Raw genomic sequence first — 25364 nt, 5'->3', positions numbered from 1 at the left:
TGGTTCTCATGTAAAATGGGTCGTGGTTATGCCATTTTTCCCTATGATGTAATACAAATGACTATTATATTTAAATGAAATTTATGATACATGGTGAAAATATGATTCCTTGTCAGATGGATGGAATGGATCTCATATAAACATGTTCTCACTGTACTGTTTATTTGACATCCCAACTGTGCTTGGTGGCCCACAAACCGAGCACCAGCTACACGAGCTCTGGATTAGGCTGATATTTGGGCCCTAAAATGACATGGCAAAAAAGGATGGGTGGCATGGGCTCAAAAAGTCATGGCCTAGAAAGTTTCAACAGTGGGTTCCATTATCACGATTTTTTTCTATTATGTGACTTACACGAGCTCTGGATCAGGTTGATATTTGGACCCTAGCCTTAAAATGACATGGCAAAAAAGATGGGTGGCATGGATTATACACATACATCAATGTGGGCTCCATGAGTTTGGTCTTTGTTCATGCGCAAAAAAAGGGTTCCGTACACATCACTTTCTTGGCATTAAATACAATCGCAACTTCTTATTCCCTGGAAAATTGTACAACTAGTGAAACAAGGACAAGGGCATTTTGGTCCAAGTAATTTTCTAAAACATGTCAAAATGTCACTCTTAAGATATATAGAATGTCATAGCTTTCTAGTTAATTTACCCGTATTTTGAAGTTAGTATGGTCAATTTTCCTTTTTAATATTATTGCAAGCAAAGCATCCAAATCTGAAAATCTCCCGAGAAACTCCACTTACGAGAAATTATTATGAGAAGGAGAAAGTAAAGAAAGGGGGCAGGTGGGACACACCAGCTTATCCTTGCAACTACACCCACAGGCGATTAAAGAAAGGACGGGAAGTCGAGACAACCAAATCCATGCCAAAAGGAGAAGCGAATATGCGGAGCGGACGGTGGAGGAGCAGTCTTTCCCTCCACCATTCCTTTTTATTTATTTATTTATTATTTTTCGCTACCCTCGTCGCATATACTTTCTATTTATACGGAGACACTCACCACCAATAATGTCTCTATCTCTCTATTAAACAACCCAAAATATCCCCAAATAAAAATAATAATAAAAATAGAAAGGAAATATACTCTCTCGATCGAGAGCCGCAGCCCATTCCTATATCTGCCAAACACATCTCTTCAATCCCACTTTCTAATCCTCTCTCTCTCTCTCTCTTATATGAGAAAAAGGGTAGAGCAGGTCATTGTTTCTTGAGACAGGAGATGTCGACTCGAAGCTGCTCGCAGTGCGGAAACAATGGCCACAACTCTCGCACATGCGGCGAGAGCGCTGGTGGTGGTGGGATTATGCTCTTTGGGGTTAGGGTCACTGAGGGCTCGATCCGTAAGAGTGTTAGCATGAACAATCTGTCTCAGTACGAACAGCCAGCCCACGAGACCCATTCTGATGTGGCAGCAGGATATGCGTCTGATGATATGGTCCATGCCTCTGCCGGTAACCGTGAGCGCAAGAGAGGTACGTGGGTTTCCCTCCGATTCACACTTCTCTCTTCTTTTCCTGTCTTTCCACTTTCCAAAGGGCCTTTTTACTGCCCCGCCGGAGCACGTGAAATTGTAGTCCTCGGGTCCAACCACTGCACATGGTGCTTATTTTGGTGATCGGAACCGTCCATCGGGCGAGTTCCGTCGTTGATGCCTCACTTGGAAAATGTTTCGTGGAATGGATTATCGATTTAAGTATTTTTAACATGTCGAAAGATGTACGGCTATAACATCTGTTTGGAAGTTACATTTGGAACTTGCCAATCATATCCATTGTTATGAACGATTCTGGGACTGTGCCATGGCGGAAGGCCAGTCTAACCGATTGATCTTAACCGTCCATTAACTTCAGAACAAGTTTCTTGGGCTACCATGCAAAAATCAGACTCAATGGATGATCCAATCCATCCTTACTTTGGCCTTAGTTTCTGTTGCCATCTCTTTCAAAGCCATAGATGGGAAGGTTGATTCTTTAGATTTATAAGCAGTCTATGATGGTCCCTGAAAAATAGATTGATCAAATTGTTGATTGGACCTATTTTTGTATAAATAATATCAACTGCTCATTTTTAAGGCAATTGATCAAATGGTTAATATTTGTCAAATCAATGAAATTTTTTCATGGTAGCGCATGAAATTTGTGTTAGACCTAATGAACGTATAGATCAATGGATTGGGATGTTTGATTGTCCCAATTCAACTAGGAACGAGCGCGTAACTCTCAGAGCATTGGAGAATTTCTCTATTATTGGTGTTGCTGTTGTTCTTGTTAGTTTTATGGGTTTGGGTGATATTGCAGGGGTTCCCTGGACCGAGGAAGAACACCGGCTATTTTTGGTGGGACTGCAGAAAGTGGGAAAAGGAGATTGGAGGGGAATATCTAGAAACTTTGTAAAGACACGCACGCCTACACAAGTGGCCAGCCATGCTCAGAAATACTTCCTCAGGCGCAGTAATCTCAACAGAAGGCGTCGCAGATCTAGCCTCTTCGATATCACCCCTGATTCGGTAAAACAAAACGAAAAAAAAGAAAGAAAGAAAATCTTTTTATTTTTCAAGTAGACCAAGCATACTGACTTCAATACAGGACCATCCAATTTTCTTGGGCCCCTATGAAAAAAGTTCACTTTTCCATGTGATCAAGGATGTGCAGAAAACAGATGGTTTGAACCATAGATGGTCCAATAATCTGTTTGAACAGTTCCATATCTCAAGGGAGCCATGACCATGACAATCCTATCCATGGTTGTAAAAATACTGGCCAAAGTTTGGAAGGTTGGCATCCTCCTATTAGTGGCTTTCTCCTTCTTGCCACCATGTGTTTCCCCTCATGTTCATCTTATGGCTATAAAAAGGAAATGCCCAATTCAAAACTCAAGTGGGCCACACCAAGGAGATAAATTGAAATCACACATAAAACCTCTAACTGAATTCATAGTGTGGACTACCTGAGTTTTGGATATGGTTGATTTTTGGAGTGTCCATCCTAGTGAGGCACACTTGATCAATGGGTTAGATGGCACATACACTATATAGTGGACCCCACAAGACGACTTGAAGCTTCCATGGTATGCATCCCCATCCCCATCATCCCCTGTGCTGTGACCTACCTGAGTTGTGGATCAGGCTGATTTTTGGCCCGAGCGCCTGGACAGTGTGGATGGTCACACACGCAACACAATGGGCCCCACAAATCTCTGTTGTTATAGTCACATGCTACAAACACTCCGATAATCAACATGTGTATTTTGAATGTAGATTGTTGGTCAAATTTTTCTTTTACTGTCCATTTCTTCCATACTTGAATGCCCCAACTATCAGCAGACATGATCTTATCATGCCTCAAATGAGTTACTATTGGGACTAGCTTGCTTGGCAGCTTAAGTGTGATGCCTTGGCATTCAGTGTTTCTTGGAAGATTGAGGACCTGTTTGGTAGACACCTATAAATGAGTTCATCTCATTTTAGTTGATCAAAATTATGTGTTAGAGATCGTGATTGTTGGTTATCGTAATTATTTTTAATCCTGATCTCTAAGATGTAATTATGATTGAGAAATGCTCTAGTGGGTTAACTGTATGGAAACCTTTCCATGCACCTAGTTGGGTTTGGATTGCCATCCACATCATCTATCTGACCGTCCATTAGGTCCAGTCCATACTTCTTCCACAACCTTGGAAATGTCATACTGATTGGATGATCAGAACCCTTCAATTATTGGCATGCAGAAATGGAGGGACATGATTGTTTATACAAGATAGGTACGGTCACAAATGTTTAGGACCATATGATTGCTTTGGGATGTTCACAGTAGTGGAAGAAAAGTGCACTGGACCTTATGGATGGTCCAGATAGATGCTGTAGAATCCAGCAAGTCCAAGTGCAACTATTTACATTGAATGGTTTCCATACCCTTAGGGCGTGTTTGATTTTCCAATTCCCAGGGAAATGCCCCGTGAATGGTAATAAATATTTCCCTCCTGAATTGCCGCACTCTTCCCCGTAATTGATTTGACGGCTTACGTTTTTCGGTGTAAAAATGGCAAATATTGTGAAATATTTGTGGGTCCCACCATGATGCATATCATATATCTACATCGTTCACCCATTGTGTCAGATGAATTTATGATATAAAACAAAAAATGAGGCATATCCAAAGCTCAAGTGGACCACGCCATAGAAAAATGTGAATTAAATACTTACCGTTAAAAACTTCCTGGGGCCATTGTTTCTTTTGATATGGGCCAGTTGAGTGTCGGATCTAACTCATTTTTCTTCTAATATTTCAAAATGTTGTGATAAAATGGATGGACGAAACAGATATATCACATACATCAAGATGGGGTCCTGAAATGGCCACTGCTACTTTTGAACCGGTTTCCAAGAAATGAAATTCCCGTGAATATTCAAACAGGTGAAACGATAATAATCACCCATTTCCAGGGTATTTACCATTTCCAGGTGAAATGATGAAAATCAAACAGGCCCTTAGGCCATCATTTCTCATTATGATTATCTACAATGAAATGAACTCATTTATCAGCATCTACCAAACAGGACCCAAGCTGCCAGTATCATCCACCATTTCTTATAGCAGCATCCCAGTTGCCACTACACTAATGTAGCATGTATGCACATAAATCCAGACCATCCAAAATCATAGGTCTGTCATTTATAGTGTGGCCTGGAAATCACATTTGAGTGGGCCAAGCAAAGCATCTAATTACCATCTATGAAATAGGTGGTCACCAGTAAGATGTTCAGCAATATAAACAAAACGAAGGGAACTTGGATGGTTAAAAATTGTTTGATACCAGCCGATGATCCATACACAAATGGGTCTTCAATCTCCACAGTCCATATTTGCCAAGCATATGGGATTGTGGGGTCGGGGATGAGACATTACAACTTAAAAACGTCTGTGAACAATCAGCATAGATATCTTTCTTTTGTGAGGTTTCCTTGAATACATCTGGACTCAGCATAGATATCTTTCTTTCATGAGGTTTCCTTGAATACATCTGGACATATTGCAATATGATATGTTTGATGTTATCCATTGGAATTTGGCTCTTTTTAATGACCCAAACCGTACGTGTCATAGGACCCCCTTGGATGGAAGATGCCTAAAACATTTATTAGGTTGAATATTTCAACTCTTTGATTTCATAGGTTATGATGGTCGCCCATTTTCAAAATAAAAGAACCAAATCTCAAATGGTTAAAATAATCCAATTTAAGAACTTTTATTTGTTGTCTATCTACTATAACAGTTGGAACTAAATCACATTAACAGTTTGGATCATTGGCAGACGATCCAGATTCAAAGGCTGAAATCCCTACGTATCACATTGCAATACATCGGGATGTATTGGATCAAACCTTTTTTTTTTTTCTTTTTTTTTTTTTGTATGTTTTATGTGAATTGGAGTTCATTTGAAGTGAATAAATGATGAATGTAATTTTGCAGTTTCTGGATTTGCCTATGGAAGAGGAGGTCCTTGGGGAGAAGACATGTCAGCCTAACATGGGATTCGCAACAACACCGTTCCATTCGATGCAGGGAGATGTGCCGCCGAAGGTTTTAAGGCCCACGCCAGTGTTCCCAACCCTTCCTCCACCACCTCCTCCAATGAGGATGAGGGATCTCAACTTAAATGAGGAATCACCCGAGACGGAGCCGCGATCATTGCCGTCCCTCGATCTCCCAGCATCGTCATCGTTGCCATCTTCCTCCTGCCAGCAGCTGCCACCTTCCAGACACCCATCTGCCTTTCAGGCTGTATCCAACTTCAGTAGCAGCAGCAGTGGCGATCTTGATTCTAAGGGAGGGAGCATAATCACTGTCGCTTGAATGTGAAAAAGCAATCAGTAGGAAAACCAAATACATGACATTAGATAGAGATAGCGAGAGAGTGGATTATTGGGTTGCAATGTTCGTACTCTTAGCAGCAATTGATGGTTGGTAAGGTGGTTACTAGTTTGTACAGACAGAGAGAGTGATGTGTTAGGGGATTCTTATTTAATTTTCTTATCTCCGTTGCATTGGTCCTGTTTGAATGATTAATTGAAATAGATAGCTAGTTAGGTTTGGTTGCATTTCAAATATAACATGGAAATCTGAATAGTGGTATGGTCATATACCTAGATTAGCATCTTTTCTGGTGGATCATACCTAAGATTAACATCTTTTCGCCTCTTGGCTCGAAAAGCCAAAGTTATCTTTTCTTGTTGAGATATTTGATTCGTTGAGGAATTTTTATTGAAGATGAGATGTGATTATGTAATAATCAATCCAATGGCCTGTTTGGATTATGGGAAAAGAAAAGGGTTTTCCATTGTTTGGACTTTTTGTATTCTTTAGATAGTAAAGAAAATAGTGAAAGAAATAATAATCATTAGCCTTTTTCACAGTCAAATTCTCAAGTACAAGATACAAAGTGAAAATTGTGAATGGAATATGAGCTTTCCATGATTGCCATGTTTCAATAATGCTCAAAGAACCCAGGAAAATCCACCAGTGGATATCAGTACACTTTTCTTTTCTTTTCTTTTCTTTTTTTTTTTTTTCTTAATTCTATATTTTCTTTTTTCTTTTTTTAATCTTTACCACAATCCAAACAAGCCCTAAAGTTTCACTGATTATTTGATATTTCAGGAAAAGACATTGGAATTTTTTTTAATGATTTTAACAACAAAAGAGAAGGATGCAAGTCAATGGTGAGACTGATTCGAAGAGGCAAATTGGGGCCTTAAAAACAGACTGATTTCCTGTGAGTTACATTCGTTAAGAAAATGAAGCGATTTCCTGTGACTTAGGTCTGTTAAGTAAACTTAGGTCTTTTAAGAAAATGAAGCGATTTCCTGTGAGTTGGATCTGTTTAGTAAACTTAGGTCTGTTAAGAAAATGAAGCTATTTCTTGTGACTTAGGTCTGCTAAGTGAACTTTGGTCTTTTAAGAAAATGAAGTGATTTCCTGTGAGTTGGATCTGTTTAGTAAACTTAGGTCTGTTAAGAACATGAAGCGATTTCCTGTGACTTAGGTCTGTTAATTAAGGGGGCATTTGAATCTTAAATTGCTTACGATAAGCTACTTATTCCACAAGTTGCTTATCTTAGTTTCTACTAATTAAGAAGGTAAGTAAGTTTGGCAAACAACATACTTATCAGCTTCTACTCTCTTCCGTCTTCCTTTTTTTTTTATCAGCTTCTACTCTCTTCCGTCTTCCTAATGCTTCCCTTCAGCAACTTATGAAAAGTAGAAAAGCTAAACAAATTAACTAAAGTGATTAAGTACTTTTAAGTAAAAAAGTTACTTATAACTAATTATATACCAAACTTACTTGTCTGAAATAAATCACTTATCTAAAGGAACTGACCAAACCAACACCTTATAAACTCATTTGTGTTTTGCATTCACCTGCACACGCGTTAGATCAGCCAATTTGTGATAACTTGGGTCAGTCCGGTAAAATTGTCTTCTTTGACAAAAATACAAGATAGGGTTGAAACTCTGACCTGTTTGGCTGTTGTCTTTGACAAAAATACCAGATGGGAATTGAAACTCCGACCAGTCACTCACAACCGTTGCTTACCGTTAAAGCATGCTGCATGCATCAGTCGTGTACGCAGGTTGCCTCATGGGAAATGTTCATGTGGGCTAAGGCAAAATGACACGACAGATGGGTAGTCTCACATTCAATCTGGACCATCCATTAGGTTCCTCTGACTTTTCATGAGCCAAGCTGCACAACTCATATTGATAAAGAGGATGTTAATCTTGCAAACATTGCTCTTTAATGTAATGATCTGATCAAAACTTTCTTTTAAGGGGACTAATCATAGTGATCATTCAACCTTCTCTAATGGGAGTACATTTTCATCGTGGTCCACAAAAAAGTGGGTGAAACCTAATCATCCATGCACCTAAAGACACCTAGTGACCATTATGATATGCTATGGTCTAAAAATTGGAAATGATCCATCTCAATCATCACATCATTGATTTTAATGTGTCCAATCATGAATAGAAAAGGTCACAAATTTCTCTTAGGTTGGAATAACATAACCACAAAATAAATGACCATGGAAAAAATACCACAATGACCTAAAAAATGGCTACGAATGAACAGTATTACCTTGAATGCATCACCATCATGCTCTTCTTTGCCTGAGGACAAAGTAAAACCCACTTCTTTTTTTTTGGTTAGCTTGTTAGTACACCCAGTCAATTCACACTTCACTGTTAGCCACCCCCATTAGGGAATCGATACCAAGGCCTCAGTATTGAAACGAGGTACCTTTCACTTTGTCTACCACTTGAGCTATGGTTCAGGGTGTAAGTAAAACCCACTATTAAGTACTAATTCTCAACCATAATGGGAAGAGAATACTATTTACTCTAGAGGACATGGATTCTAGGAAAGGAGAGAGTTTATCTTATTTGGTAGAAACAAAGTAAAACAAAGAAAGCACAAAAAAAAAAAAAAAAGTGTAATGAATATTCAATGATAAATTTCCAAGGATTCACTATTGAATCATAGGTTCCATTTTTAAATTCTTGTTTACATGGCAAGGGAAAATCTCATTTTTATAAACAATTATCACCTTATATCTTGTACTGGGAAAATCGACTATTGAAAAGTATTTCTCTCCCTCTCTCTCTCTCTCTCTCATTGAAGTTTCTTCCCCAATGAGAAGCTCTTTCATCTTTGCTGGCACTGGTTTTTAGGTGCTCGTTTTCTGCGATTCTCCCACTACAGTGACGACACTCTCCCTTTCCTCTCCCGATTGCTGAATGGGTAAGCAGCAACAAAACCAAGATGGTCAGGTTCGTTGGAAATGGAGAAGAAATGGAGGAGAGAGAGGGATAGCGCGGCCAACCCCTAGTGGAGCCCACCTCTTGGCATGACGCCATGTGTGGGGCATATGTAACCTCCTACCCTCTCATTACTCACTATCTTCCTCATATTCTCTCACCCTTCCATATTTTACATGGAAAGCCGCACTTCCCTATTTTGTGGAAAGGTCGTACTTTCTTGTTTTGTGGAAAAGCTACACTTTCCTTGTCACGACCCTAAATCTAGTGTTGGTAAACCATGATTATGATACACCAAATTTTGGTTGACAGCCTCCGTAGAACTCCGATTTTGGGACTTCCAACTATCACATACTAATTCACATAAGCGGGGCTCCACAAGGAGGATTTCTGAAAGTAAAGACGACAAACACGTATCATTTCTCAAAATTTCATCATATTCAACATATATTACTGTGTACAACTGAGCACATTAAGACAAAACCAAAACATAAACCATGTCATATTTACTATACTTGATGTACATATTCAGGGTATTACCAAAAAAAATACAAACACTGATATGTATAAAATAAAAAGGACAGTTGGAGTCTGTAGCCTCTACTTCTTCAGCTCCCTACTCTCACTTGAAAAAAATAGAAAGGAAAGCTTGAGCTACTAAGCCCAGTGAGTGCGTGTGTGCAGTGAAAATGCATGTTTCATGCCATGCTCATATAATGCACCGGAATGCACATGCATTTTGGATCAATAACAATAAAATAAAGATATAATGCATTATGCCACTTTTTATGTTCCAAATCATTTTTATATACAGAAGTAGGACTTCTACCCACTTGTAACATACATACTTTTTCAACATTTCCACAACTTTCCACATTTCCCAATTGGATCACCAAAGTCTAAAACAGAGGTGAGACTTGCATATGATTGCTACCCACATGTATAGACTTTTCCACCGTGGTCAACTACAGAGGTGGGACTACATATTTCACGGGCCGAGCTAGTCTAACTCACTTGTGTTGAACCTCACCATCTGCTTAACAGCAATAAATCATAAGTCGCCTGGCAAAATGATAGCGAACAATTTACGAGCTCGTCACACACAACTTATCTTTACTTGCCCATAAGCAGGTCAGGTCAAATCTCTCAACCAATCGACACACGTCGGTGGGAGTCGCTGCCTACTTTGGTATTTCGGCATTCCAGCGCTCTGTTCTTCCACCCGATCTAGGCATTGGTTGCTCTCAATGGTACCAATCGGGGTTTAGGGACTTTCACCTACGGACCCTCTAATCATGTCCTGTTGAATTACACATTTTTGGTGTGGTGTTCAACTCATGTCATAACAAAGTATGTTTCATCACATTTACAATCACCGTATGCATGTATGCATGAGTCCACACACAAGCACAATAGATCATGTTTTTCACGACAAGAAAAGGATGACCTTCCTCATGTGGTCTCCTCATGAATTTTAAGTTTCTCATAGGGGTCTCATGTAATGCATCCTGTATCTATACGGTTCACATATTAATCATAGATACATCGTCTGTCGTAACACAACCCACTATGATCACCATACCATGATATGAATTATCCACTCTCAATCATACAATAATACATCAACTATGAACCATGCATATGATATGCACATGACTTAGTCAATCTAAATTCAATCTGGGATTCATTCCACTATAAGACTTCATGCCACAAGCATGCTTTGTCTCAAGAATTAACAATATCAAAAGGAAGAAAGATAATTCTTTTAAACGTTTTGTCAAATAGGTAGCAAGCGAACTTTGTAAGGGACAGAGAAACCGATGGCAATTCGTATGAATTTAAATAAAACTAAAGCATCTCTATCATCCAACCTTTCATTAATAATCTCACTAACTAAATCAGAAAATACAACAAGAACATTCAAAAAATCCAGCAATAACCTAACCTTAGATTAGAAATTTCAGCAATCTCCTAACCCTAATCAGAAATCTAGCAAAATCTAGCAATAACCTAACTCTAAAGCAGAAAATCCAGCAATAACCTAACACTAGATTAGAAAATTAAGCAATCACTTAACCCTAAATGAAAATCTAGCAATATCCTAACCCTAGATTAGAAAATTCAGCAATATCCTAACCCTAATCGGAAATCCAACAATAACCTAACTCTAAAGTAGAAAATCCAGCAATAACTTGACCCTAGATTAAAAAAACTCAGCAATCTCCTAACCCTAATCAAAAAATCCAGCAATAACCTAACTCTAAAGCAGAAATCCAACAATATCCTAACCCTAGATTAGAAAATTCAGCAATCACCTAACCCTAAATGAAAATCCAGCAATATCCTAACCCTGGATTAGAAAATTCAGCAATCACCTAACCCTAAATGAAAATCCAGCAATAGAGTTTTCAAGGAAACCCCAACGCACATATATGCGTGCTCCTAATTTATGCACTCACCTGTAACTATCAGGGGATTGGCTCTCAACCTCAGCTTCTATTTCTTCTTCTTCTTCTTCTTCTTCTTCTTCTCAACTTCACACTCAACAAGAAAGAGAGTGCTGAAAATGGGATGTTACAAGAGGGTTTTCATATTTATGGACTTGAAAATGGTTTTAAATTGGCTTTTGTCTAAAAAAGGAGGGTTATGTGATGTTTTGTGATGATTTTGAGAAGTTTAAGCTTATGGTAGCAGTAAAAAAATGTTATTTAAGTGATTTGAAAGAAAGCATTCCAAGGATTTAAAAAAAATCGAAGTCATTTGAGTTATTTTATCAAAATATACATGTGCATATCTATTCATAACTTACAATCCGGGTGTCCTATTGACATGCTGTTTTCGCCATTAACTCCGTAACTCGACTACGGTCATAACGGTTAGGCTCTCGGACCTAATGAATTTTAAAAACTCGATGGTGGGGCTCCACCAGATAAAATAAGGACATAAGTGTCATTTCTCAAATTGTTTAATTTTAAGTCCATATCTTAAAATTCGGACATCGGGTTGAAATACAGCTTGCGGCTCGATAACAGAACAACATTATGATCAAGTCAAAAATTCTCAAGGTCAATGGACCTACAGTCAACGACTATCCAGTTTACAAACCAAATTTCGGGGCCTCGGGTCTTATAACTCTTCCCTCTTTAAAAAAAAAATCATCCTCAAAATTTCAAAATAGATCCGGTTATAACAGTACAATACAACAATAACCATATCATATTTATACGTATGTAGGAATCAAATAGATGAGGGTAACGACTGCGTATCTTTGTTTCCCGTTCACAGGTTGCTTCTTCTACAGAATGATAACTCCATTGGACTTTAATTAAGGGAATGACTTTAGTACGAAGAACTTGTTCTTTTCTATCCACGATACAAATTGGCTGCTTTAGGATGCATCTTCCCGAACTACTAAGGATTGCTAGTCAATAACAAGTTCTATTATCTTCGGATCACATTTACGGAGTATCGAGACGTAAAAAATATTATAACTCTAGATAATTGGGGTGGCAAAGCGAGACGATAAGTTACGGTGTTAACTCGTTCAACAATATCAAAGGGCCCTCTAAACTTTGGGGCTAACGTTCCCTTAATACCAAATCGTACTACACCTTTCACTGGTGAAACTCAGAGATATACACGGTCTCCCTCGACAAACTCTAAGGGTCTACACCGGCGATCTGCAAAACTCTTCTGTCGACTTTGAGCTGTAAGCATACCTTGTTGAATATGATCAATTTTTTCAAATGTTTTCTGGACAACATCGGGACCTAAAAGACATCGCTCACCAATCTCAGTCCAATAACTTGGGGACCTACAAGGTCTACCATATAACGCCTCATAGGGAGTCATGCTAATAGTAGCCTGAAAACTATTATTATACGTAAATTCTTCTAACAGCAAATGGTCGTCCCAACTATCAGAAAAATCTAATGCACATGATCTAAGCATGTCCTCGAGAATCTGGTTAACTCTTTCGGATTGCCCATCTGTTTGTGGATGATATGTTGTGCTCAATCTTAAAGTCGTCCCCATTGCTTTTTGAAAACTCTTCCAAAACTTTGATGTAAACCTCGGATCTCGGTCAAATACTATCGAAACAGGTACACCATGTAATCTAACAATTTCGTTTATAAACAAAGTTGCGAGCCGATCTTTAGACCAAGAAATACAAATAGGAAGAAAGTGGACTGTCTTTGTCAAATGGTCTACAATAACCCATATAGCATCATGTCGACATAAGATTCTTGGTAAACCCACAATGAAATCCATAGTTACATGTTCTCACTTCCATACTGGTATCTCCAAAGGCTGCAATTCCCCTGCAGGCTTTTGGTGCTCTGCCTTTATTCGTTTGCAAACGTCACACTCTGACACATGCCTAGCAACTTCAAGTTTTATTTCAATCCACCAAAATTGCCTTTTCATGTCCTTATACATCTTCGTAGATCCTGGGTGGATAATAAACTAAGTACGATGTGCCTCATCCACAAGGGCCTTCTATAATTCTAAGATATCTGGAACATATAATCTGCCCTGAAACCGAAGTCCACCATCCAAACCTATCTACCACTCCGGTTGACTTTTTCCTATTATCACATCTTTACGAAACAACGCTCATTGATCAAACTGTTGGGCTTCTATTACTTGGTATATCAAAGAGGGCTAAATCGTCAAGTTTGCTAATTGTACAACTGAGGACTGTAGAGTCATCTTAAAATCAAATTCAGTTATATCTTCTACCATTTTCCACTCTCGCATCATTAATTGTGCCACTTGGGCCTGTGGCTGATGACTCAAAGCATCCGCTACCACATTAGCTTTTCCTGGGTGGTACTGAAGATCAAAATTATAGTCTTTCATCAATTCCATCCAACATTTCTATTTCATATTCAACTCAACTTGTGAAAAGAGGTATTTCAGGCTCTTATGATCTGAAAAGAGTTCGAATCTAACCCCATACAAGTAATGCCTCCATACTTTGAGGGCAAAAACTACCGCTGCTAACTCTAAGTCATGTGCGGGATAATTCTGCTCATGAGGCCTAAGTTGACAAGATGCATATGATACTACCTTGCCCTGTTGCATTAGGACACACCCCAAACCTATAAGCGAAGCATCTGTATAAACAACGAATCCCTCACTCCTAGATGAAAGAGTGAGAATCGATGCCGTCATAAGACGAGTTTTTAGTTCTGCGAATGCCCGCTCACAGGCTCCACTCCAAACAAACATTGCATCTTTTCGAGTCAATCGAGTCAGTGGGGTAGCTATACGAGAAAATCCTTTAACAAAACATTTGTAATACCCTACTAGACCTAAGAAACTCCATATTTCAGATGCATTCTTCGGCTGTTTCCACTGCAAAACTGCTTTAACCTTAGCTGAATCAACTGGAACTCCATTCTTCGAAACTGTGTGCCCCAAAATTTTTACTTCTTCCTGCCAAAACTCACATTTTTTCAGTTTAGCATATAGCTGGTGGGCACGAAGGATTTGCAACGTCATCTCTAAGTGACACTCATGATCTTCCCTTCTCTTTGAATATATTAAAATATCATTAATAAAAACAACAATAAACTGGTGCAAATAAGGACGGAATACCTCATTCATCAACTGCATAAATACTAAAGGTGCATTAGTCAGACCAAATGATATGACCTAAAATTCAAATTGTCCATAACAAGTCACAAAAGCTGTCTTCGGGATATCTTCCTCCCGAACCAGAATCTGATGATACCCAGATCGTATATCTATCTTCGAGAATACTGCGCACCACTCAATTGATCGAATAAATCATCTACTCTTGAGAGCGGATACTTGTTTCTAATCGTAACCTTATTAAGTCCTCTATAATCGACACACAACGATAAAGAACCATCCTTCTTCTTTACAAAAAGCACAAGCGCTCCTCAAGGTGAATTACTCGGGTGAATAAAATCCAAATGATGTAATTCATCTATTTGTCTTTGCAACTCATGCAACTCTAACAGTGTCATACGATAAGGGGCTCTGGATATAGGGGCAGTGCCAAGGATAAGATCTATTCGAAACTCTGCACGTCTAATGAGTGGCAAACCTGGAATTTCCTAAAAAACATCTGGAAAATCACGTACTACCAGCAACTGTTCAATACATACACCTTTGGACTCTTTATGAATACAAGACATCAAAGTCTCTATAAACTTATCTTTAGGATCAGCCACAAACTGAAATCGAGGTTGGTCAAGTATAGAAAAGGTGACTGTCTTAGCTGTACAGTCCAACACTGCATGGTATTTGGATAACCAATCCATTCCCAAAATTACATCATACTCCAACAACACCAAAACATAACAATCAATTGGAAGGGCATACTCTTTTATGTAAAAAGGACAGTCTTGGCATATAGAACTCAACACCATTCTTTTCCCTAAAGGAGTCAAGAGCTCTAATCCCTTAGTCATTGATGTTCTCGGTAATTCCAACGACTGACAAAAACTATTAACACCCCGTCAATCGAATCACCAAGTGTGAGACGTGCCATAGTAACGTCCCGGAAAAATCCGTACAAAGACCCGAGTACCACCTCAGGCAGAAATTACTAGGGATCGAACCCTTTAGAAATTAGACGAAAATTATTAAGTGTTAAACTAGATTACCTGTGAAATTAGCACTAATCACTTTAAATACGATCTGTAAGACCCAAAACGAGTAGAACCATTAACGCTATATCACGTAAAAATGTAGGATCAATCTCAAAACCCAGTTACCCTCGGGAGCACATTGAGACTCCGTATCGGACCTAGACTATGTGTCAAAAGTCTGATAACTGCGAAACTATTCAATTATGACTGCCTTACTGGGCTTGACTACCACCTCAGAAATCAAATCCAGATAGTGAAAACACACAACTTGAGCCCGGAGCGAAGTATGTGAGAAACGAGAATATCTTTAGGATATGAACTGAAACTTAACTGAATTGAACCATTTGCTTGCAGGCCAATTTTAAAGTTTCAGACCGTCAGATTCCAACCCAGCCAAAGCGGACAATATCTTACCATTAGGATCGGGGTGTTACAAATGGTGTCAGAGCGAGGACGCTCTGTCTCCCGAGGGGGGGTGGGTGCCTGCCCAGCCGGGCTGTGGTCCTTAGTCGGGTCGGTGACGAGCCTTCGAAAATAGACTGCCAGCTGTCAAGGAGGTGGTGCACCTATCCCACATCGAAAATGGAATGCCTAAAATCTGGGCTATATGTGGGGCTTTGGCCTTCAAGGGTAAGACATGTTTTGCGGGTGGTTCGCTAACCGCTTCCACCTGTGAGAATAAAGTCGTGAAGGTGGACATTGTGCCAGCCAAAGTGGATAATATCTTACCGTTGGGACTGGGGTGTTACAAACTATCTGCTATAAATGAATGTGATGCGCCAGAATAAAAAAGGACACGTGCAAAAAGGGATGATACTATAAGTATACCTTCTATGACTCCTCCCTTAGTCTGAGAATATCTCTTCTAGATTGCATAAACATAAGGTTGCGTCTGAAGGGGTAAGGGTTGTCTACCTTGTTACCGTTGTGACTGCTGTTAAGACTGTTGTTATTGGGGCCTATATTGTGTCCTATATGGTGGCCTTTGCTACTGGGGCTGTTGATGTCTAGGTGGTTGATATGGCTGCTATTTCTGCGGATTGGGACAATCCTTTTTACGGTGCCCTACACCACCACAATTATAACAGGCTCTGAAAAACTGTCGCTGAGGAACAGATGGTGGTATTGGGGATCTGACATCGGGTTTGGCTAAAAACTGTCGTTGAGGAATAGATGGTGATACTTGGGAGTCTTACATTAGGTCTGGCAGCATTATCATATCTAACTGTAGGCCTCTTTAGGAAAGAAAAGGGCTGAAAACTATTACTACTCTCTGAAATAAATCTCCTCTTCCTTTCCTGATTAGAAGTAGATGGATGCGTACTTTGTTGTTGGTTCCAATCAAACTCAAAAATCTATGCCTTCGCTACTACTCCCTTGAGAGTCAACAACTCAAACCCTCTAACTCAACATCGCAAACTAGGACGCAAACCATTCTTAAATTTCCTCGCCTTCAAATCATCATTGGCTACTAAATGTGGAGCAAAACGAGATAATTCTATAAAACGAGCCTCATAGTCAGCAACAAACATCTCACCCTGAACCAAAGAATCAAATTCATGTGCTTTCTGACGACGAACAGCTACGGGGAAAAACTTACGATTGAACTGGTCTTTAAATGTGTCCCATGTCCATATAAATTTTGGATCTACTGAACGAACAACTGATTCCACCATTGTTCTGCCTCTCCCTGCAATTGATAAGTCGCTAAGGTAACACATTTCTTGGAAGTACAACCCATAACTTGAAAAAGTTTCTTTATTTCTGACTTCCATGACTCGGCTGCCAAAGGATCTAGCTTACCAAAAAAACAAGGTGGATCTAGACGTCTAAACTCCATAAAAAGAGCACTGGCCCACTCCTGCGTTGAAGTCTCAGGAGTATAACTAGATCGTTGCTTGTGATTAGCCGTTATATTAGACATAGTCTGCAACAATTGTTAAAGTTGTGTTGCAGGAACAGGTATAACTGGATCTGGAACAGATTTTGACGTAGATTTTGACTTAGACTTGGGTTGCAATGGAGGAGTCTAAATAGGATTCTTTCTAGGCGGCATCCTATAGATAAAACATTGAATTAGCTTAAAAAGAACAAGTAAACCTATATAATATACACAATAGTAAATAAGCATACAACTCCTCTACTTCGCAAAGCATGAACCTAACAACTCTAACACAACAACATATGGTAAATACATTATATGATTTATGCAGATATTTTTCAGATCATGCTCTGATATCATTTTCTGTCACGACCCTAAATCTAGTGTTGGTAATCCATGATTACGATACACCAAATTTTGGTTGACAACCTCCGTAGAACTCCGATTTTGGGACTTCCAACTATCACATACTAAGTCACATAAGCGGGACTCCACAAGGAGGATTTCTGAAAGTAAAGATGACAAACTGTATCATTTCTCAAATTTTCATCATATTCAACATATATTACTGTGTACAACTGAGCACATTAAGGCAAAACCAAAACATAAACCATGTCATATTTACTATACCTGATGTACATATTCAGGGTATTACAAAAAAAATATATACAGTGATATGTGCAAAATAAAAAGGACAACTAGAGTCTGTAGCCTCTACTCCTTCAACTTCCTACTCTCACCTGAAAAAAATAGAAAGGAAAGCTAGAGCTACTAAGCCTAGTGAATGCGTGTGCGCAGTGAAAATGCATGTTTCATGTCATGCTCATATAATGCACAAGAATGCACAGGCTTTCTAGATCAATAACAATAAAATAAAGATACAATGCATTATACCACTTTTTACGTTTCAAATCATTTTTATATACAGAAGTAGGACTTCTACCCACTTGTAACATACATACTCTTTCAACGTTTCCACAATTTTTCACATTTTCCAATTGGATCACCAAAATCTGAAACAGAGGTGGGACTCGCATATGATTGCTACCCACTTATATAGACTTTTCCACTATGGTCAACTACAGAGGTAGGACTACATATTTCACGGGCCGAGCTAGTCTAACCCACTTGTGTTGAACCTCACTATCTGCGTAATATCGATAAGTCATAAGTCATCTGGTAAAATGATAGCGAACAATTTACGAGCTTATCACATACAACCTATCTTTGCTTTCCCATAAGCAGGTCAGGTCAAACCTCTCAACTAATCGACACGCGTCGGTGGGAGTCGCTGCCTACTTTGGTATTTCAGCATTCCAACGCTCTGTTCTTCCACTCGGTCTAGGCATTGGTTGCTCCCAATGGTACCAATCGGGGTTCAGGAACTTTCACCCACGGACCATCTAATCATGTCCTGTTGAATTACACATTTTCGGTGGTGTCCAACTCATGTCATAACAAAGTATGTTTCATCGCATTTACAATCACCGTATGCATGTATGCATGAGTCCACACACAAGCACAATAGATCATGTTTTTCAAGACAAGAAAAGGATGACCTTCTGCATATGGTCTCCTCATGAATTTTAAGTTTCTCATAGAGGTCTCATGTAATACATCCTGTATCTAGATGGTTCACATACTAATCATAGACACATCGTCTGTCACAACAAAACCCACTACGATCACCATACCATAATATGAATCATTCACTCTCAATCATACAATGTGATACATCAACTATGAACCATGCATATGATATGCACATGACTTAACCAATCTAAATTCAATCTGGGATTCATTTCACTATAAGACTTCATGCCACAAGTATGCTTTTTCTCAAGAATTAACAACATCAAAAGGAGGAAGGATAATTCTTTTAAACGTTTTGTCAAATAGGTAGCGGGCGGACTTTGTAAGGGGCAGAGAGAAACCAATGGCAATACATATGAATTCAAACAAAACTAAAGCATCTCTATCATCCAACCTTTCATTAATAATATCAGTAACTAAATCAGAAAATACAGTAAGAACATTCAAAAAATTCAGCAATAACCTAACCATAGATTAGAAAATTCAACAATCTCCTAACCTTAATCAAAAATCCAGCAAAATCCAGCAATAACCTAACTATAAAGCAGAAAATTAACCTAACCTTAGATTAGAAAATTCAGCAATCACCTAACCCTAAATGAAAATCCAGCAATATCCTAACCCTAGATTAGAAAATTCAGCAATCCCCTAACCATAATCAGAAATCTAGCAATAACCTAACGCTAAAGCAGAAAATCCAGCAATAACTTAACCCAAGATTAAAAAATTCAGCAATCTCCTAACCCTAATCAAAAAATCCAGCAATAACCTAACTCTAAAGCAGAAATCCAGCAATATCCTAACCCTAGATTAGAAAATTCAGCAATCACCTAACCCTAAATGAAAATCCAGCAATAGGGTTTTTAAGGAAACCCTAACGCACATATATGCACGCTCCTAATCTATGCACTCACCTGTAACTATCAGAGGATTGGCTCTCAACCTCATCTTTTATTTTCTCTTCTTCTTCTTCTTCATCTCAACTTCACACTCAACAAGAAAGAGAGTACTGAAAATGGGATGTTACAAGAGGGTTTTCATATTTATGTACTTGAAAATGGTTTTAAATTCGCTTTTGTCTAAAAATGAGGGTTATGGGATGTTTTGTGATGATTTTGAGAAGTTTAAGCTTATGGTAGCAATAAACAAAATGTTATTAAGTTATTTGAAAGAAAGCATTGCAAGGATTTTAAAAAAATCGAGGTCATTGGAGTTTTTTTATCAAAATATACATGTGCATGTCTATTCATAACTTACAATCCGGGTGTCCTATTAACATGCCGTTTTCACCATTAACTCCGTAACTCAACTACGGTCACAACGGTTAGGCTCCTGGACCTAACGGATTCTGAAAACTCGATGGTGGGGCTCTGCCAGATAAAATAAGGACATAAGTGTCATTTCTCAGATTGTTTAATTTTAAGTCCGTATCTTAAAATTCGGACATCGGGTTGAAATACAGCTTGCGGCTCGATAACAGAACAACATTATAATCAAGTCAAAACATTCTCAAGGCCAATGGACCTATAGTCAATGGTTATCCAGTGTACAAACTAGATTTCGGGGCCTCGGGTTTTACATTCCTGTTTTGTAAAAAGGTCATACTTCCCTCTTTTGTGGAAAAGCCACACTTTCTTATATGCGTGGCCACATCATTATATTGCCTAACCGCACTAACATCTGATGTGAGGAAACAAGGAAATGAGGTAAGACATGGATGTTACTGTGAGGCCCATCCACTCACAAGTTGAACTGGACCGTGTCATTGGCATACCAAGTCCATCGTCAAATTGGGGATGTGAATTGGCTTATCTTCCCACATGTAGTTGATTTGAGCAGGCCATCGGGTATTGTGTTTCAGCACCTTGAAGCGGTCGCGTAATCATATTGCTCGGTCCATATTAATAAAAAATTAATAATAAGTGCCACGTTATCCACTTGTGCGCCCAACAGTGATATCAGAGCAACTTTGATACAGTTCTGACTAGAAGAAGATGAAGTGGCTTGTTGATGCACCTTTTTTATATTTTACATTGTGGTACATGCAGTAGTTTTGTTAGTGTGGCATACGAGTGTTGATTATAACACATGCGCATAGTGGCATCGCGTGCAGTGGCATTAAGCATAGTGTATGAAATTTGTGCATTACAAAGTAGTTTAAATTTTATATGTACATAGAGGCATTACTTGCGTGCAGGCTATTTATATTTGATGTGTGTGGCATATTTATTATGGGTGAAACCTAACAATTTCCATGGAGAGATTCCTTTATTGTCCTTTTGACTTTGATTGTTTCAGCTATGCCCAATCGGGTAAGTAGAACTTTTGGGCCAGACTAACAATGACCATACTACCCATGTGTCAATTGGTTTGTGTGATACCAGCTTGGACCTTTTAAACCACTAATGGTGATTATACATGAATATTTTATTTGTGTCTCATATGTTTTTTCTGATTAACTTACATATAGCCCTCTTTTACCTGATATAGTAACTAGAAATGACGTCCAAAACTGTTGTGGTCCATCTTTTGAGATGAGAAAATTTTGACAGGGATAATTTTAATGACTAGCACAAATCCATCAAAAAATTGTTAGATAAAAAAAAATTTGCATTGTATACATTAAAAATTGTCAAAAAATCGAGAGATAAAGGATGGGGATGTTTCCATAGACAACGTAAAACTCGCTTAATAGAAATACAAAAAGTGAAAGAATAATAATACAATGCTCATAACATCTTACTTAGTTCTATGCACAAGCATTTTATTCCCACATACGAAGTCCATAAGACCGCCAAGTAAATGTGGGATGCCTTACTTAAATCATATGACAAAATATCATACACCAATATTAACACAATGCAAATAAAATTTGATGCGTATAGGATGCCGATTGGATTCACCATTAGGGATCACATCATAAAATAGAACAAATGATGATTGAATTGTAGAATGTGGGTTGCACTCTGACTGAAAATCAAAAAATTATTGCAATATTTCAATCTCTCCCAGATTCATGGTCCCACATTAAGGATATTTTGAATCACAATGAGGCTATCAAAGCTTTCAGAGACTTATACTATCATCTAGAACATGAGGTTGAGTCCAATGTTGTCCAATCTAGTAATTGTGCAGTATATGCCACTGGGAGTGGTAAGAAAGTTAATTGGTCAAAGAGAAGAGTTAGGAATTCAAACAAATAAAAATGACAGAAAACTCCAACCAATTAACCCAATCTACCATATCAACCACCAACTACTCTCTTCCATCCACATCCACTCCATTACCAACATTAACCAACCCAATATTATCCATACCCACCTAGGCATCATCATCCAATGAAACCTCCACAACAATCTTGAACCCGTGATGTATATATGAAACCCTTACAACCAAGGAGAGATAATAAGAAAACACCCAGAGGGCAAGGTGACGGTTCATGTTTTGTAAGTGAAAAACAAGGCCATTAGGTCAGGACTTGCTCTGAACGTAAAGCAATAACCTTTTCTCCACCTATTAATAGTAAATTTATACAAGATAAGTATCCTAGCAGAAAGAAACCCAAAATAGAAGTAGAGCTCTTTAAGATGTTGGATGCAATTCAAGGAAGTAGGAGGGGGCATCTTAGTTATGATGATAAAGGTGTTCGTATGGTTCGTGATGATAGTGGAAGCGAGTCATCTAGTATACCCAAGTTGCCTCGTAGTTTATGAGCAGAATCCCTCAAAACAATTTAGATAGTGTGAGTTGTACTCTTGCATTGTAATTGATGAAGATGAACCTAATTTGTATTAAGATGTGTTGGTGTCCTCTAATTCTGATGATTAAATTCTTCCAATGAATGAAGAAATTAATTCTGTAAAGAAAATTCATATTTTGGAGTTAGTCGATATTCCCCCTAATTGTAAAACAATTGCGAACAAATGGGTATTCACAGACCTAATATTGGGCCTACCTCTATTGGCCCAATTTTACCATATTTGAGGCATGGTGTCTCCAATAATGCTTCTCACACCACCAAAGTCTTCTAGTGATGGGGTGTGGGAGTTGTTTACCGTTGGGTCGGGCCCTTCCCCTCTTGTAGGTTCTGATACTTAGACTAATCTTTTCAAGTTCAAGATTGACATCTCTCTTACTCCATTACATTAAGCTCGATCCTAATGATCCATTCACTATTCCCTATAGCAATGAAGAAATGGTCAATGTGGAAAACGAGTGTGGCAGCTCTTTGGTAGGGTATTTTGTTGGTATTATGATTTTACCACGATTATTTAAACATGGGATTCAACAGTCAATTGGGAATGAATTAGGAGATAGGTATTATAATTCATAATTATTACAATTTTACATTACATCGTATAAAAATCTTCTATCAAAACATGCATATTATTGTATCTTTCTCTATGATTTGACATTGGAGTAATAAAAAAGTGTCATCATTGTGATTTTATCATGATAAACCAAATATAGAAATTACAAAATGCTAAGAGCAAAAGGAAAATCCCACACCACGGGCTAGAGAAGCAAAAAAGAAAATGAAAATGAGAAAGAAAAAAACCCACATCCCAGGTTAATGAAAAAGAAGAAGCTCACACTTCAAGCTAAGGACCAAAGTAGGAGCCTATAGCTTGGGCAAAGAGAGGAAGAATAAAAAAATAAAAATAAAAATAAAAAAATAAAAAAATAAAAAAATAAAAAAATCCAAACTAGAGCAAAAGAACACCAAAAGCTAGAAGAAGCCCCACTATCAACAAAGAATATAAACGTAAATAAGTGACAAGCTCAGCAAGAAAATGATGCGCGGAACCTAGCTAAAAGAAATGCCAACCAACTTAGAGATGAGATTGCAACACGTCTTGCTTATGATTTGGGCTCGACCACCAAACTGGCTTCAGAAATTAAATTGTGAACAAGCAAAGAACTACTTAGGTTAAGAATATGCTCCAGAACACATCAATGAGGCGATCAACTCATAATTATGAACCTTTAGAGCGAATCCTCCAATTGAAACGGCACAAAGCCTGATAAGACCAAAGAAAGGCACAAGCATTTGTCTCCAACCCTCGGGGCATCAACCTCAAAGATAGCACCCTAGATTACTCTCAAAGATGGGAAGAAATATAAGAGATCAATTTGGATAGGCATATTTTAGAGCAGGAGAGAGATAAGTGGTTATATGAAAAATCCCATTTTATTTATTTATTTACTACTCTTTGTTATTACACTTATTTATTGTTTATCTATTTTTGTGATTATGATTCCCAGCATTGATTAAGTTGAAAATGGAGAAGCTGGTTGGTGAAACAACCACCGATTAAAGTAGTCAAACAACATCTTCTTTTCCAGCGGAATAAGGTTACCCATGTTTGGTAAGTCGTGTCGATGGGGTAACCACCTCATTATTGGGGTACCTCTCGAGTGAGGTTGAGATGAGACATTTCCTGACTGCGTACGGTGTAGGTAGGTTACTTGCATGAAGCAGCTCGTGTAAAGGTACTCTTTGTCTTGGCATGATTGCATCTTATTATGCCATCAATCATCTTATATCCTTGAATAATTTTGCATGATCATCGCCTGACAGCGAGTCAAATGATAACTAGAGGTCGAGTCCATTTAATGAGTCAGATGGTGACTAAAGACCGAATCCATTTAATTTAGGTTTCAGCATGCGTGCTAATTTAAAGCCTCTTTTTTTCTATGGAGGATTGAGCTCTGCAAGATGACTTTTGGCATTTTGCTCCTCAGTAAGGACTCTTGTACAACTAAACATGAAGACAGTAGTACATGTACATCAAGTGGAGTATGACAACGCTGCTTTCGTGCAAAGTGCCTATAGTAAATGCTTGACTTGTGTCTCTTTTATTTCCAAGAGAACCTTTTTTAAGAGTTTTTTTTTTTTTTTTTTTTCCTTTTCTAATGATTGTTTTGTCCATAGCTTTTGAAATTCAATGGCGGCCGTGATGCAAAGAAATGGAGAACTAGTGATTACTACCACCTTCTTGCAAAAAATTCTCCATGGTTGCATTTCTAAGCAGCATATCATTGCTATATATATATATATATATATATATATATATAAAGCTATCACTATTACCAACAGATGATCTTGTGAGTTAGCTATTACCAATAGATGATCTTGTGATGGATGAAGTCCAGGACGTATTTGCTGGTGTTGTGGTTTAGATGTATGGTTTTTGCCCATTTGGAAATTAAAAAATAAAAAATAAAAATCAATCACTACCGGTATGCATCCGTGTCATTGGCTGAGAGGCTGAATTCACAAATGCTTGTAAAATCCCCACATAAACGGCTTACATGTAAATTCTTTAAACCAAGTGTTCGGATGGGAGAAAATGGGTGTTAAAGTGTTTACATTCACCTGTTTTCTCCCATCCAAACATGAGTAAAGTTTTTGTGGGGATTTTATAAGC

General features: G+C 38.3%; 1 protein-coding gene and 2 long non-coding RNA genes across 3 annotated transcripts; 2 read left to right on the top strand and 1 right to left on the bottom strand.

Moving 5' to 3' along the window:
* Window positions 1–837: 837 nt before the first annotated feature.
* Window positions 838–6113, top strand: LOC131258334 (transcription factor KUA1-like). Its single transcript, XM_058259584.1, has 3 exons — window positions 838–1488; window positions 2314–2522; window positions 5485–6113. The coding sequence occupies exons 1-3, from the start codon at window positions 1236–1238 to the stop codon at window positions 5866–5868; spliced, it is 846 nt and encodes a 281-aa protein (XP_058115567.1). The 5' UTR covers window positions 838–1235; the 3' UTR covers window positions 5869–6113.
* LOC131258335 (uncharacterized) lies at window positions 2529–5448 on the top strand. The gene is made up of 3 exons (XR_009178063.1): window positions 2529–3937; window positions 4507–4970; window positions 5020–5448. It is a non-coding gene; the product is annotated as an uncharacterized LOC131258335 (long non-coding RNA).
* An 11761-nt stretch (window positions 6114–17874) lies between the features above and the next one.
* LOC131257446 (uncharacterized) lies at window positions 17875–18358 on the bottom strand. The gene is made up of 2 exons (XR_009177409.1): window positions 18245–18358; window positions 17875–18189 (listed from the first exon to the last, which is right to left on the bottom strand). It is a non-coding gene; the product is annotated as an uncharacterized LOC131257446 (long non-coding RNA).
* Window positions 18359–25364: the final 7006 nt, after the last annotated feature.

This window comes from Magnolia sinica, chromosome 10 (genome assembly GCF_029962835.1).
Source record: "Magnolia sinica isolate HGM2019 chromosome 10, MsV1, whole genome shotgun sequence".
Lineage (NCBI taxonomy): Eukaryota > Viridiplantae > Streptophyta > Magnoliopsida > Magnoliales > Magnoliaceae > Magnolia > Magnolia sinica.
The sequence above is the reverse complement of the archived record's forward strand: the minus strand, read 5'-3'. Positions and strand labels throughout refer to the sequence as shown.